General features: G+C 38.4%; 3 protein-coding genes across 3 annotated transcripts; 1 reads left to right on the forward strand and 2 right to left on the reverse strand.

Moving 5' to 3' along the window:
- The first annotated feature begins 271 nt into the window (after positions 1–271).
- On the forward strand, positions 272–3,329 carry LOC134024707 (ly6/PLAUR domain-containing protein 1-like). The gene is made up of 3 exons (XM_062467322.1): positions 272–502; positions 1,984–2,121; positions 2,320–3,329. Exons 1-3 carry the CDS (start codon positions 451–453, stop codon positions 2,547–2,549), a joined length of 420 nt encoding a protein of 139 aa, XP_062323306.1. The 5' UTR covers positions 272–450; the 3' UTR covers positions 2,550–3,329.
- tegt (testis enhanced gene transcript (BAX inhibitor 1)) lies at positions 2,802–7,940 on the reverse strand. Its single transcript, XM_062467311.1, has 10 exons — positions 7,793–7,940; positions 6,684–6,775; positions 6,231–6,339; positions 6,020–6,140; positions 5,884–5,932; positions 5,681–5,778; positions 5,326–5,405; positions 5,030–5,130; positions 4,333–4,408; positions 2,802–4,185 (listed from the first exon to the last, which is right to left on the reverse strand). Exons 2-10 carry the CDS (start codon positions 6,737–6,739, stop codon positions 4,162–4,164), a joined length of 714 nt encoding a protein of 237 aa, XP_062323295.1. The 5' UTR covers positions 6,740–6,775; positions 7,793–7,940; the 3' UTR covers positions 2,802–4,161.
- A 100-nt stretch (positions 7,941–8,040) lies between these two features.
- avil (advillin) lies at positions 8,041–13,688 on the reverse strand. The gene is made up of 20 exons (XM_062467298.1): positions 13,504–13,688; positions 13,204–13,281; positions 13,034–13,108; positions 12,655–12,851; positions 12,415–12,523; positions 12,207–12,317; positions 11,908–12,113; positions 11,681–11,759; positions 11,465–11,563; positions 11,064–11,217; positions 10,830–10,930; positions 10,503–10,640; positions 10,239–10,397; positions 9,896–10,075; positions 9,635–9,786; positions 9,361–9,505; positions 9,043–9,231; positions 8,863–8,931; positions 8,634–8,744; positions 8,041–8,505 (listed from the first exon to the last, which is right to left on the reverse strand). The coding sequence occupies exons 2-20, from the start codon at positions 13,261–13,263 to the stop codon at positions 8,392–8,394; spliced, it is 2,448 nt and encodes an 815-aa protein (XP_062323282.1). The 5' UTR covers positions 13,264–13,281; positions 13,504–13,688; the 3' UTR covers positions 8,041–8,391.
- Positions 13,689–14,272: the final 584 nt, after the last annotated feature.

Genomic DNA, 14,272 nt, shown 5'->3' on the forward strand with positions numbered 1-14,272 from the left:
AAATCGGTCAGTATTTTTATTTAGCCTAGGAGTTAAGCTACTGAAACACTTTCACCAGGTAGCTAATGATTGCGAGTTTTATTTAGGCTACGTTTTGTTTAACCGCTTGTTTGCTATAGGATCAACTGTCATTTATCAAGATCTAGTCCTACGGGCTATGTATATCACACTTTTTAAATGAGAAACATATTACGTGAAGACACTGACTTGATGAGTGGGTCTCCGTTATCTCGTTACGGATTTTCAGATTGTTCCACTTGCGTGACGTCTGCCCATCAGAGAGCACGCGAGCGCTCTAGCGACATTAAAGTTCAGATACAACCAAACCTCAGGTGCATGCTTTGGCTGGTGTTGCTATGTAAGAACCACAGAAACACATTAGGACACAGAAACACATTAAGCAAAACCTATCCTTTCATTAGACGAATAGTTTGATGGAGTTAATGGAAGATGCAGTCGTTGGCTATTCTTGCTTCGTTATGTGGATGCGTGCTCTGCTCAGGTAGGCTAAATGTCTTAACTTTTTTCAAATATTTGCACACAATGTGTTGTGTGTAGACCATTTAAACCCTGTTTATCCTTTGCCTGTGGCATCAATCTCCTGCAGCAAAAATAGGGGACTACTTGACTTGATTATGCCTTTACACGCAACAAATCATTTCAAACTTATTTGCAAATTATTATTATTTTTAACATTTAACATTTTCTTTATTTACGCTTCAATCCAATGCGCCATATACATCGTGCATAAAGATATTACAGATGATCAATGACCAGAAGTGCATATAGGCTACCTATTTCAGTGGCCAGCCATAAGGTACGCTGTTGCCTACTACTGAGCATATCGCATATACACCATATTACACCTTAGATTAGAGTAGCCTAATATTTAATACATTGTTTAGGCTATAGCAATTGACAAGCATGTATAACGGCTTTATCTTGTACCAACCAGTGCCCATTTAAAATGTCAGCATTTTGGTGGCGTAACCTGGTCTGGCAAAAGTGATGTTTGTGAGAGGTGGTCAAGTGCGTGAGTCAAACGACCCATTGTAATCCTAGGGCGTGAAGTGTAAGTAGAAAAAGATTCTGAGGAGCAATGCAATGACGTGTCAGTAGTACCGTGACCGGGATACACTGGCTTAGTGCTTCCAGATGGGGTCACTATGTCGTGCAGAAATGAATTTAGTGGAGTTAGCGTAACCAAGTTTAATTAGTTAAACTCACACCTCAGTATAAACACCGCTCACATATGTGCAAGAAAATGTTAGCTTTAGATGGTGTAGCTGGTGAAAAGCTGGCTGGTGTTTGTGAGTTGGCTAAACGTGCATTAATCGGCCAATCAATTCCAACAAGCAACACAAAACCACCATGCCTTGAGAAAGTCTATAATTCATTGAATCCAAGTGCATTCTTTTTTCACGATTTCTCTCCAATGGATAATCTTTCACAGTGTTCAAAAAAGGCACGCAATGACAAGAAATTATATTGATCATGCCACTAAATACAGATTAAAAGTAAAGTAATGAGCCTGGTTTGTAAATGTAAGAAGTAGGAAGTCCAGATATTTGTGTAAAAAATGTGAGTGAAAGTAAAAAGTTGTCAGAACAATTAACAGTGAAGTAAAGTACCAATACCAGAAAAATCTACTTACGTACTTCACATCTCTCCATATCATAAACTATTGTTATTGGCCCAATCAGATTCTGGTCGCAGTGAAATCTGTTTGTATGGAAGAGTGGCCAGACGCACCTGCCGAGCTGGCGGATTTGTCTGGTTCCCAGGTTAATTCAGAGCCACCAAACATTTAGAGCCACAAGGAGGCAACTCAACAGCCTAAGGATTTGGCTCCCTCTTGTGGAAAAATCCTAACTGTTCCTAATAAAAATTCTGCAAGAGACCATGAAAACATTGGCTTTAAAAAACGACATAAAATCATAGACAAATAACAAAAAATGTACAGTGATTGTATGCATGTCTCAGTCTGGCCTTTACAGATGCAGTGTTACCACTGTGAAGAGACCCTGTTGGACAATGACTGCACAGATCCTAAATTCATTGTCAACTGCACAGCAAATATTCAGGATGCCTGCCAAAAAGAGGTGATTGTGGGTGAGAATGGTGAGCATGTCTGATCTCTTTTCAAGTTTCATCTTGTGTATTCTTGTAAAAACTGTCCACTTGTTTTCAACATAGTCGATTAAAATAATGTTTGCATGTTCTACGCATGATGATAGCTTTGAAATGTGACATCCACAGAAGTTTCACTGCATTCCCTTCCTGATATTGTAGGTCAGTTTTTGACTTTGTCTCTTCAAGGTGTGTCCCATAGGAAGGCCTGTGCTTCCTACACCACCTGTCTTATCGTTTCTGCTGGTTACCAGCCCTTCTGTGTCCCTGGTCGGGTAGGGTCGGTCTGCATCACTTGCTGCAATACACACCTCTGCAATGGGCCCCACCCCCCCAGGATCTCAATGGCACCCCCTCACTCACCTGCCGTCTCTACTACACTGATGATTATCACCATTACAGTGGGAATACTACTCTGACATCACACACCAACATGTTTGAACACAATGGATGTACTGAAATGTGGTTCTTTGGGGATACTACATTTACAACCTGGGGAGAAATCTATGAATGTACTGAGGCTGTGTTTTAAACCAAAATACTGCTGTTGTTCCATTAAAACAACTAGCTGACATTAAATTGTGAATGTATATATTACTTTGGCTTGAAACTATGGAAATGTTGATGTTCAGAATATGGTTTTGTGAAATTGTGTTTGAGTAAAATGACAATTCCTCTCCATTAGTTTATTTTAACAAATGTATATTCTTACATTAAATTACAAGCAAAATTACAACAGCAATCCCTGTAAAAGCAAAACAATTTTTCTTCACAGTATCAGATATGCAGATTACCTCGCTAACAGTATAATCTTCAACTGAGTAGCAATAGATAGTTTATTAAACTTGTGGTGTAATTGGCACTTCTAAGAAAATAAAGCCTTATAAATGCAGCAGGGTGGAACATTGACTCATTGTTCTCTCATTCATTGATGTCAGACATATGAGAAAATAAATGAAGATGAGATTTGTTGGTAAATATTTCTGCATTTTGGCTGCTACTGCTACTATATAGAGAAAACTCACCCATTAGCTAATGATTCAGGATTTTTAAAGAACTATGACTACTAATTGCATGGTAATGCATGTGCTTTAATCATGACAAAACTGTCTGGAAAGGTTAGACTTGGCAGGAATTCCATACCCTCTCAGTAAAACTATAAATGCAGATTTTAACTATTGTGAAACCATATAAAATAATTTGAGTGAATTTCCTACACAAATAAATGTGTTTTGTTTAGATAATCCTAAATCTGAAAAAATGCCATAAAAACCTAATAGTTTTAGGTAAGTAAAAGTAAAATTGTAAATGTTACTCTGACACTGCAGCCAATAACACCACCCTGCATTCTACACAATATTCACTAAAAATACCACAAAAAGCAAACATCTATGTAATATGAACAGGAAACAGTAGAGCATTGGAAAATATGTTTATCAAACCAAAAATGGTTAATTTAAGAAAAATAGCTAAAGACAAAAAGCTCTTTGTTAAGCCCAAATCCATGAGTATGTAGCTGTTATTCTACTAGGACAGGTACACACAGATTTGTCAGCAAACTTTGCAGTTAAAAGGAGCCAAAGTGGTGGAAATGTCACCCTATTTACAGCTGCAAGGAAATGCAACAAATTGAAACTTGTACTAGTATATAAAAAGGTGGCCTTTCGTAATGAATCCAGACAATGACCTTCTACTCAATGAGATGAACTATAAGAGCCAAATGAATGAAATGTTTACTGTTTGACAATGCAATGATAACTGTCCAAACAGGCTAGTGATAAGTACTGTAATATATCAACTAAATTATCCCCAAAAAGGAGTACACAGGGACTCCTAGATCATCTTATCAAATATTACCGTCAAACCAAAGTTCAAACAATTGATCCCACAAATAAGACACTATATCAAAGTACAAAATGAATTATGATGGGAATAATATAATTAATAATTTAAGCATTTAGTGATCTTGCACCAGAAGAACTCCTGATGGGATTACAGGTCCGATGTTTTATTGGAAAGATTTCTCCATCTTTACTTCTTTTCTTTCTTCTTCTCCTATAAAACACAGGTATAAAAATTAACACACACAAGACCAATAGTAAACAAATATTTAATTTGGGCTTCTTCTCAAGATAACAGAAAATTGAAGAAGAAAAGCAAACTTGAATTTGGAGGTTGTAATTCTATATTATAATACTATACCTTCTCATTCATGGCTAACACAACCATGAGCTTTCTGAAGATGGTCACAAAGTCCAAGAATAGATCCACACAGTGCCTGCAGTGGGATTAATAGAGGAAACCATCAATGATACAACCACTAAGAACAGGCCTTTTCTATAGTGCAAAAGCAGATGAGACATGTCATATAATGCACATTCCCCTTGTGACCTCAGATGACAGGACAGGGCTTTTTAAGTAGCAGAGGACAGCCTCAGTGTACTATACAGTAAGGTGCCTCCTTCTCGCATTCATTAGATGCTTCATCAGCAGCAACAGTAAGGGAACAGCAACTACCATGACTGAGTAGCAAAGGAGATCAGACTGCTGAGATGAGAGCATTACATTGTTGTTCAATTTCCTGCATCCTCTGCTCAATTAGTGTCCTAAAGGGGTCAGCTGGCTGAGCGGTTAGGGAATCGGGCTAGTAATCCGAAGGTTGCCGGTTCGATACCCCGCCGTGCAAAATGACGTTGTGGCACTTCACCCTACTTGCCTCGGAAGGAATGTCCCTGTACTTACTGTAAGTCGCTCTGGATAAGAGCGTCTGCTAAATGACTAAATGTAAATGTACTCACAGAAGGAAGTACCTCAGTTTAATTAGGTCTATATGTAACTATATTAAAATGTAGTAGCAACCATAGAAACTCATAGAGCAAAGTATTAGTATATTACTCACCAGATGTAGTCTTTGTCTCCCATCTCTGCCTTCTCTATGATGAGCTGTGTGTCAAACAGCACAAACCCACACATAATGACCAGGCCGAGGTATACATGAGCCTGAAAGGGCGAAAAAAAATAAGTTAACAAATGGAAATAGCTGTATTGGTGAGAGGAGTCCAGATTCCTTCTGTTGTTGATTGTCTGTATGGCCCAGACTTTTAAATCCCATAAAATGTATTCTGCTTTACTGTTTAGTGAATGTGACATGTAGGAGGGATGTTTATGTTGTATTGGTGTTGTTTTGTCTTTTACCTTGAACAACATTACAGATCCCAGGAAGATGTTCAGAATGGAGACCAGGAGGAGAATGGACAAGCCTGACATCAGGATTCCTGTAGCATAGAGAAATTAAAGGGAGAAATGCTGATGGTACACAATATAATTGTGTTCTGCCCTGTTACTATTACTGAACCACCGGTCTCACTTGACTTTAAGGCCCAGTTTCCCAGACATGGATTAAGCCTAGTCCTAGACTAAAACCATTTTCAATTAGATCTTCATTTAATTTTTCTCTTACTTTACTAGGCTTAATCCATGTCTGGGAAACTGGACCTAAAATAACTAAAGTAGGTTAATTCACAAAGTGGGTGCAGACTGGTGCTTTTACCTCCCAGGAAGAGGTAGCTCCTGCGCTGGGCATAGAGGGCACTCAAAGTGAAGCACACAAAAATGATGGAGGTACCCAGGAAGGCTGTCACAATGATACTGGGAATGTAAAGGGAATGGAGCAAAGTACAGATATCAGGAAAAGATTCAGAACATTGATAGAAATCCTTTTGTGAAATAACACTGGTATAGTAATACTATTACCTTGGGTTAATGCTTATGACATAATCCATAGCTGGGCCTAAACCAATACCTGCATGAAGTAAAAAAATATATATATTATATTAGTATCAGGGCCATTTAAATATATTTAACAATTCAGTGTTAACTATTTTGTTACCTGTAAAGAAAGCAAACCCAGCTAGGATGCCCAGTCTCTTCTTCTCAGTCTGAGGACTATGAGGGGTCATGGCTAGCCATGCCATCATTGCCAATGAGCCGAGCATGGTCAACAGCCCACCCTTAAATTACACATCAAAGTGTTCTGGTTATAATTAAGTCAAAATACTGTATGCCTTGTTAGTCCACTTTCAATCAACATTCCTGTTTACCTGGAAGAGTCGGGTGACGACATGGACATAGGCTCCAGAAGCAGCAACAAACATGCAGAGAGCCAGGCTGGAGTACACATTCTTCAGATGCAGCTGGGTGGACCGCGAGCTAGGGTGAAATAAAGCCAAAACTTATTTTGGAATCCAGTTGACAGTTTTTTATTAGTCCTATTCTCTGGGTTCTATCATTTGTTGAGAAAATTGATGTCTAAATAGGACATTTTCAACAGAAAAGGGACACTGAAGACATCTTAATGGGATCATAATCAAGAAGAACAGCAGAAACAAATTAACTAACATGCTCACTACTGAAATCAAATTATGAAGAAAAAAAAAGAAATCTGAGAACTCTTGACTGATAAGACAGTCACATGTGAAAGGTGTAAGCTACATTTGTGGTGTGAGTGACTTTTAATTACAATGAATATGCTGTGATTAGTCTGTAATACTTACATTTGGGAAAATTTAAATAGGGAGTCAAAATTTATATTTCTATCGAACACATTCATTTTGACTGGTTGATTCTATAACACGATCGAAGGTTCCTAAAAGAAACAGACATTGTATTTGTTAAAAGTGAAATCACGTCTGTAAGGAAAAACACAATATCAAACACCAAATCCTGTGCTTCTACCCTAATAACCAATTCATCTAACGAAGAGCTGACAACAAATGAAAGAATATTTCTTCTCCGTGTTTTGATTAAGTAACAATACTCTGAAAAATGTATAGAAAAACGTCATCGTCTGAAAACACGACTATGGTCTCTGCCTGCTTAGTAAAAAAAAAAAAAAAAAAACTAAATAGGCCAGTTACCTGTCTAACTATATCAAAACAAACCATTATTACCCAGCTTGTTAGCAGTGCCTGCTTATTAACTATAACTAAGGAGTTAATTTGAACCTAGTATATACCAGTACGTCTTTGCAAATTTGTTATAAATTGCTTCGTAATCTGAAGTCACACTTGTGACAATCATAAGTATCTTACATTTAGTCTACCCCTGTGTGATTTCTGAATTTAGGAAACACCTGTCTATCCGTGCAAACAATTCAGCTTGTACCATAATTTCTTAACGGTCAAAAAAACAATCATATTATTAAATAAGGTTTCATGTTATTTAACATTTAAACACAAGAGTTAGTTAGCTTTAGTTGCATACTACTTCTAGAGCTAGCTGCCTACGACAGTGGTTAGCTTGGTTGCTGTCGCAACAAGGCCTTAGTTTAGCCGATTTAGCTAGCAATGCGACAAGCAAGTTCTGACATAGGACTGACATAGCTAATGTTAAGGTTACTGTTTCAGGTTTCCCGTCGTATATTTTATGTAGAAACATTATGAATACATTTGAGATTGATTTTAAAGCAAAAACATGGATAACGTCAACGATAATTAGCGTTATCTACTGTAGATGACCATTGGCTGGCACTAGCTAGCTACAGTATCTAACTAGCTAGCTAATGTTTGCCAGATTATTTAGAGCTACTGTAACTACTAATAAGCGAGATAACTGTACAGAATATATAACACAGAATTTTAACACCACTTGAAAAAGTATTTACCCGATGTTAGTATTTCAGTACAATTCTGCAGCTAGAGTTTCTTTGTAATATTAAGTTGTTAAACACAAAGCAGGCTACTGTATGTTGTGTTTGTTCTCTACAAGGTAGCTCTCCTGTTCAGTCAGTAAACACGCAAGCATCAAGCAGGCGTTTGCGTAACAACGTTGAGGTGACGCTGATGGACACGCCCTTCGACGCAACAGTTGCACTAGCTACAATCAATGGTTGCAACATATCATGACACATATTTTTATGTGGTAAATAAGGTGTAAATATCGTGATGGTGGCTAGATCTTTATTGTTCGTGTTATGCATTTTATAACTTAAACAAAGCAATTATTCAAAACACAATATTTTCACCACCATTTTGTACTGACTAATATAGAATATAGTATTTTAAATGTTTTTCTGTGGCATGATTAGGTTTAGATTAAAAGGGTAATTCTTGAAAATGTAAAGCTACATTTAATAACAATTATCTTTGCTAATTATTCTTGTCTCCACTGAAAAGTTGCAATTCAAAACTCTGTAGCAAAGTAAAAACTGAATGAATTGTGAACCAAGTATGGAAGTTGGTATAAAATGAACATATGATTGTCTTAAAACAATCCGTTTTCTTTCTTAATGTTGATTTGTTTCCATTGCGGCAGGCATGCAAACTGATCTTTAGAGATTCCAAATATGACTTTGAAGTCTGAGTCTGAGAGATGTTTCTGAAAAACAGAGTGAAACAAAATCAGATGTTAGAATCTGAGATGTCAATCAGAGTATATAGAGCACTTAAATTATGAGTGTATCATTGATATATAACTAAGTATTTGGCAAGACACCACACATCTACCTCCTTTTGAGAAGGATCCACATCCTCAGGTAGCTCATTGGATTGTTTATTGATCAACTCATCTGGTGGATAAGGCTCAAAGTTCCTCTTGGTCTCATCGATCTTCTGTTCCTGTGAGGTATATTAAAAAGGTTATTTGACTTTCCAATGCAAAGGATATTCCAGGTAGAACTTTCTTTAAATCCCTTCTTACAAAAGCAAATTTCAATTAAAATAAAATCATACTTACATTAGTAATCCTAACTATGGTTGACACATTGCCAAGTTCCTTTTTTATCTCTTCGTATGTCTTTCCTCCCTTACAAAGAGAGAGATGCATAAGTAAGAGTACTTTGTGACCTGCCTGCATCCTAAAGCTGCAGTAAATTTGTTTTCCTCCTTGATCGGAAAAGGGATTGTTTTTACTTACACTCCATTTTGTTTGGTCCCAGGCAGTGAACCAGCCAGTGAAGGTGGGGGGCTCATAGCCCTGTTTGATTAATACAATGGGAGTGTCAGGGTCTCTGGATCCTGGATGAGTAGACAGGTACTCCTGACTGCTGACTACTGCCTCCTTCCTTTCCACCTCATTCGCCTCATTACCCACCCATAGAAAGATCTAGACACCCAAATTAAGTTGCATACAGAACATTATACGTTATACATAGTACGGTTTAATATATTATGTTAACAGTTAGGTGCTAATGTTTATGTTATGTATCTTGAGTGTGATCTGAACCCTTTGTACCTGGTCCCATGTGTCTAGAAGCATGACATCGTCCTCAATGAGGTCATCCTGGGTGAACTGGGTCACTTCTGTCACAATAAAGCGGCCCGTCTTATTGGAGCACTCAAACAGACGAGGTTGGTGGTCCAAAACAGTTTGTTGCAGTCTTTGAAAGCATGTGCACACACGGGCAAACACAAACACAGAGAAGAGAGTGAGAGAGCAAAAGAGGGATTACTTTCACAAACCAAACTAGTATTACTTAATAAACTGTGCAGGTTAAACCTAATCTTACCTTTTGTCGCTAGCGTAAGGTGCCTTCCCTCCAAGCACGTTCCAGAACTCAACAGTCTCATGCCCCTCAGCCACAATCTCTTGATTTTTTGAGTGCCGACCAATGACAGAGTTGACCTCCTTTGCCATATCTCTTTCATCCCCACTCGATCCCTGGCAATTCAAGATAATCAGACATTGCTACAACCAAAGCTTCTGTACTAACCTTCCAATCTTTCTCTCTTTTTATCTCTCTCTCACTCAAACACACATATACACATACTTTTCCGCACCACAGGTACATCTCTGTCTGGCTTTTCAGCAGAAAGACATCATTAGAGTTAAGCGAAGCAGCTAAGGCTGGAACCTCAATGGCTTTAGTGTTTAAAGGGTCAGAACCATGGACCTGGAACAATCTGATTGGTGGTTCCGGGTCAGTGCCCCCTTTTCTGGATGTGCCTCCCTGAAGTAGAATAAATAAAGAATTACAAATAAATTAATTAAGAAGTTACAAATCCTGCATCTCATCCTCCAATTACAACAGTTCAACATAATTAACCTGTAGTACACTTTACTATAAGTGAAACAAACATAATTGATTCACTTGATTAGGACTAGCATCTCACCTCAAAAACAACCATTTTACCCTTGAAAATGGCCATAAAGTGTCTGGGCTCCTTGCCCATGGTGATTCTGATCTGCACAGGCTGGCCTCCATATTTCTGGTCCAAGCTAACAGCCTGAAATGCAGAGGCTGCCAATTCATCTTGAGATGCATGGCGTCCCTAGGATTAAATAAAGTAACTGTTATACCGATACAATAAGTAGGAATTTTAAATAAACTGCAAACCTAAATTACAGTGAATGTGACACCTATTACCACAGAGTACCTGCCACATGTAGAGCAGGTAGTTCTTCCTGTTGTTGACCTCATAGGTGTAGAGAACCAAGTAGCAGTCTCCTCCATAAAAGTAGCCATACCCCTTGGGGTCCACAGGGACCAGTTCTAAATCCTCAATACGCCACACCTTATATAACCAAGAACATAGTTTGTACACATAGGAGTTTGTATAATTGTAGAATGGAAAATTAGAATGCTGTGTGGTTTGCAGTTGTATTATAAAAATGTATGTCTTCACAAGTGGTCTGTAGGTTTTAAGAATGACAGTTATTGTAAATAAGCAAATGGCATTAATGGACAACAGAAAATAGATTACCTCCACCTGGCCTGAGCCATCATCTACCATACGTTCCTGTGCAGCAACTTGTGGCATTATGTGCATCCGTGTGGCATCAAAGTTCTCTTGTTTTACATGTGCTGAAACCCAAAATCAGATAACAATCAGTTAAATATTCAGTTTGATAAAAACCAATACATGATGTGTAAAGAAGACCTAACAGATAATAAGGTATAATGATATACACATTTAAGTTTAAGCAAATATACATACCCACTTTTCCCACCGTGTGCGCCCTACCCAGACCTACAGTTAAATCCTTCACACTCCAGCTCTGGAACAGCTGCTTGAAAAGGGCTGACTCTGCTCCATCGTTCACAGTTTCAATGTTAGTAGTGATGGGGTAGTTCCTTAGCTTGATGAAGTCCTGCTCACAGGTGAAAGGACACAGTTAAATGCCCTCTTATGTTGCTCCATTGTCAGTGTGATAATACTTAGTGATAAACAATGACAATACAGAGAAAGAAAGTGTGATATGTGATGTTCCAATACAGGGGTAAGTTTAACTCCACATCATTTAAAAAAGAAAATTGAAATACCAAATCAATTATTGAAAAATGTGCAATGATTTGTAAAGATTATACAAAAGTTTAATTGATCTTTCTGCTCCCCACCAGAGCTCTTGACATGGCAGCCTGCTTCTCCGCTTTATTCGCTCTCTTTCCTTTCCATACAAAGATCTTCACCCCACCCTGGTCAAGGAAGTAGCAGTCCTGTGGATACATTTAGTTATTATACAGACACTCAGAATATAAGCCTTTTGTCTGTCTGATTAAACTATTTGACCTATCACACTGATCTTTAAAAACCTGCAAATGCTCCAGACTCACATCATGATTCAAGAGGTCCTGAACCAATGGTCTGGTAGCTACCTCTGTGACTTTCATCTGACCTTCAGCATCAGACACACTGTAAGAGATGTTACACATAAATATGGGGTATGTCAAGCTTCAGTCAAACTTCTTCTCTACACATTCTAAAGATTCGTTTTAAGCTCTGAAGCAATTCAAACAGGACTTAAGATAGAGGAAAGATTGTACATGGATCGTCAACTTACTGGTAGAGGGTAAGCTGGGCCTTCTGCTCCTGGTTCACTAAGTCATCAGGTATTGCCATGGAAAGCTTGGAAGTCCTCTCTCCAAGGACACTAGTGAGGATCTCCATGAGATCAGGGGAATTTCCCTCTGCATCACCCTCAATTACACCAATCTCCGTTCGACCTCCTCTCTCGCGGTCTCGAATGTCTTTAGCCAGTAACATACCCTTAGAGTTTCATAGAATTACAATTTACTTTCATGTATTTACTGTATGTATGTTGGCATACCCCTTAAGATGTTAGACCAATTGAAAACATACCTTGAGCCTCTCCTGTCTGTTGCTTTCTGGTCCATTCCATTGGATGATAGTCTTTCCAGAGTCCAACAAAAAGACATCTCCAATATTAAAGCTATTCCATTTCATCTCCACCTACAGTGTTGAATAAACCGGGCAAGATACATGTCACAAGTGCTTTTACAGTATTTCATGCAATTAGAACCTTATTGTCTGTGCTTATGTTTCTGACCTCATTGGCAGTGACCCGTTTCTTTCCTTTCACATGCAGTAGTCTCTGGACATCGTAGCTGTTGGTCTCTGTGTGTCTCATTCCTGAAGCCACTCCCCCTTTTTTATAGCTTGGCAAGCAGAGATATATATATATATATTTTTACATTACGTCTTCTTTTCGTTTAGAAATTGTATTGTGTTTTTGACCATAGAACATGTATTATATAGATTTTTGAACTACTTTGGACAGCAGACTCACATGACTCCCTGTTTGAAGTAGCCTCTAAAGACATCAGACTCATGCTCCTGGACCTCTCGATGCTGGATGGGACTGGAGCCCAAAAAATCATCCAGCTGGATTGTGTAGATGGCAGCTGCACCTTGCTCATCCTGACTGGATTGAGACCCAATCCAGAAGTGAATATCATAGGACAGGGAACTGCCTACTTTCTTAGTCTGGAGAGAGAGAACGTTTTTGTCAATGACACAAAACCTCTTTATGGAAACATAAAAAGCCCAATAGCCAATCGTGCAAAATAAACAGGATATACAAACAGATAATGCAGATCATACAGGACTGTAGACGGTTAAGACCCTGATATAACATCCTTTGGGATTTATCATGCTTCAGGACTTACAAAAAGCAGTATGTAGCAGTCACCCTCATAGAAATTACCATATGACTTATCAGGGATCAGCACCAACTCCATTTTCTGTGGCAAAGAGAAATCTGTCATTTGGAGAATTGCTAATACATTGATATAGATCTAACCTTTTGAAAATACACTGGCATTTATTGTTACATTACCTCAATTCGCCAGATTATAATTCCAGGATTCTTGGTTACTGCTTTGAAAGTGTACTCCATGTTTCTCAGATTCAGTTTCTGCCAGTCAAGTGTTAAAATGAGTTGCCATTGACATGTTTATAGCGTAACAAGCATCAAAGATAAATCATATACTTAAATTTGCAGATGTAGAATAATAATAGTAATTTATCCATTACTTTTCATCAAATACTTTTTAACTTTCCCTACAGTATACAGCACATCATGCGTAAACCACTGTCTGAAATCCCAGAAAGCAGATAAAATCAGGTCAAACAGTACCTTGAAAAGATTCTTTAGAACAGGAGGAGAATGCACCTTTCTTGTTACTCTTAATTTTATCTTTAGAGGACGAAAGACATAAAGCACTATAAGAGAAAGCCAGAAGATGCAGGCTGTCACTGCAGCATTAAAATGCCCACATCTCCTTTATTCTTCCTTCATCCTCCTTTGATAGATTTGCCTGAGTTTGCATGTTCCAGGACTACCCCTATCACACTGCCCAATCGCTGATTTTACAAAGGGAAAGATACACAACTCCACAGGCAAATGAGGAAAAAGCATGTTTGACTCCTATTCAAAAGACCACGTCCTAAAAGCACCCATTTGTTGCAGTGGTGGTAAAAGAGAGTGGTGGGAGGGATGGGCCATAAATATCCCTTCCATTACCAGGAAATGGACCCCACTGTAATGATAGGGAGCTATGGATTTTTGTTGAATTATGCACCACACAGCTAGCAGGCCACTGATGCCACAATGCAGTCGTCTCATACTGTTCAGACATCAGAGAATTGCAATGCCCATCCCCAGCTTCGATCCAGGACACACATCTCACATTGTCCACACATCTGTTACATTTATTTGTTTACAGCAGAGACTGTAAAGTTAAACTGACAAGTGACATGAAGACTCATAGCAAACATAGCCTCAACATTATATTTCTCCAACATGCAAACACTGAGGACTAGTTTTGAATAAATGGTAATACTACAGAGTGTGTTGGATGCAAATCTCTACGTAAAAGGGCGTTGTGGGGTTACGAGATTTGCTT

The sequence above is a fragment of the Osmerus eperlanus genome, chromosome 1 (genome assembly GCF_963692335.1).
Source record: "Osmerus eperlanus chromosome 1, fOsmEpe2.1, whole genome shotgun sequence".
NCBI classification, from domain to species: Eukaryota; Metazoa; Chordata; class Actinopteri; order Osmeriformes; family Osmeridae; genus Osmerus; species Osmerus eperlanus.

What these genes read in the sequence shown, in the direction of transcription:
- avil (XM_062467298.1), bottom strand. Translation starts at nt 13,263, where the DNA reads ATGGAGTACACTTTCAAAGCAGTAACCAAGAATCCTGGAATTATAATC. An exon ending in GTAAAATGGTTGTTTTTGAG is followed by an intron (nt 10,076 to 10,238) that starts GTGAGATGCTAG and finishes ATTCTACTTCAG; the next exon opens with GGAGGCACATCCAGAAAAGG. An exon ending in TGGATCCTTCTCAAAAGGAG is followed by an intron (nt 8,506 to 8,633) that starts GTAGATGTGTGG and finishes TCTGTTTTTCAG; the next exon opens with AAACATCTCTCAGACTCAGA.
- tegt (XM_062467311.1), bottom strand. Translation starts at nt 6,739, where the DNA reads ATGAATGTGTTCGATAGAAATATAAATTTTGACTCCCTATTTAAATTT. An exon ending in CTATTTAAATTTTCCCAAAT is followed by an intron (nt 6,340 to 6,683) that starts GTAAGTATTACA and finishes ATTTCACCCTAG; the next exon opens with CTCGCGGTCCACCCAGCTGC. An exon ending in GGAGACAAAGACTACATCTG is followed by an intron (nt 4,409 to 5,029) that starts GTGAGTAATATA and finishes ATCCCACTGCAG; the next exon opens with GCACTGTGTGGATCTATTCT.
- LOC134024707 (XM_062467322.1), top strand. Translation starts at nt 451, where the DNA reads ATGCAGTCGTTGGCTATTCTTGCTTCGTTATGTGGATGCGTGCTCTGC. An exon ending in TGGATGCGTGCTCTGCTCAG is followed by an intron (nt 503 to 1,983) that starts GTAGGCTAAATG and finishes TGCATGTCTCAG; the next exon opens with TCTGGCCTTTACAGATGCAG. An exon ending in GGTGATTGTGGGTGAGAATG is followed by an intron (nt 2,122 to 2,319) that starts GTGAGCATGTCT and finishes TGTCTCTTCAAG; the next exon opens with GTGTGTCCCATAGGAAGGCC.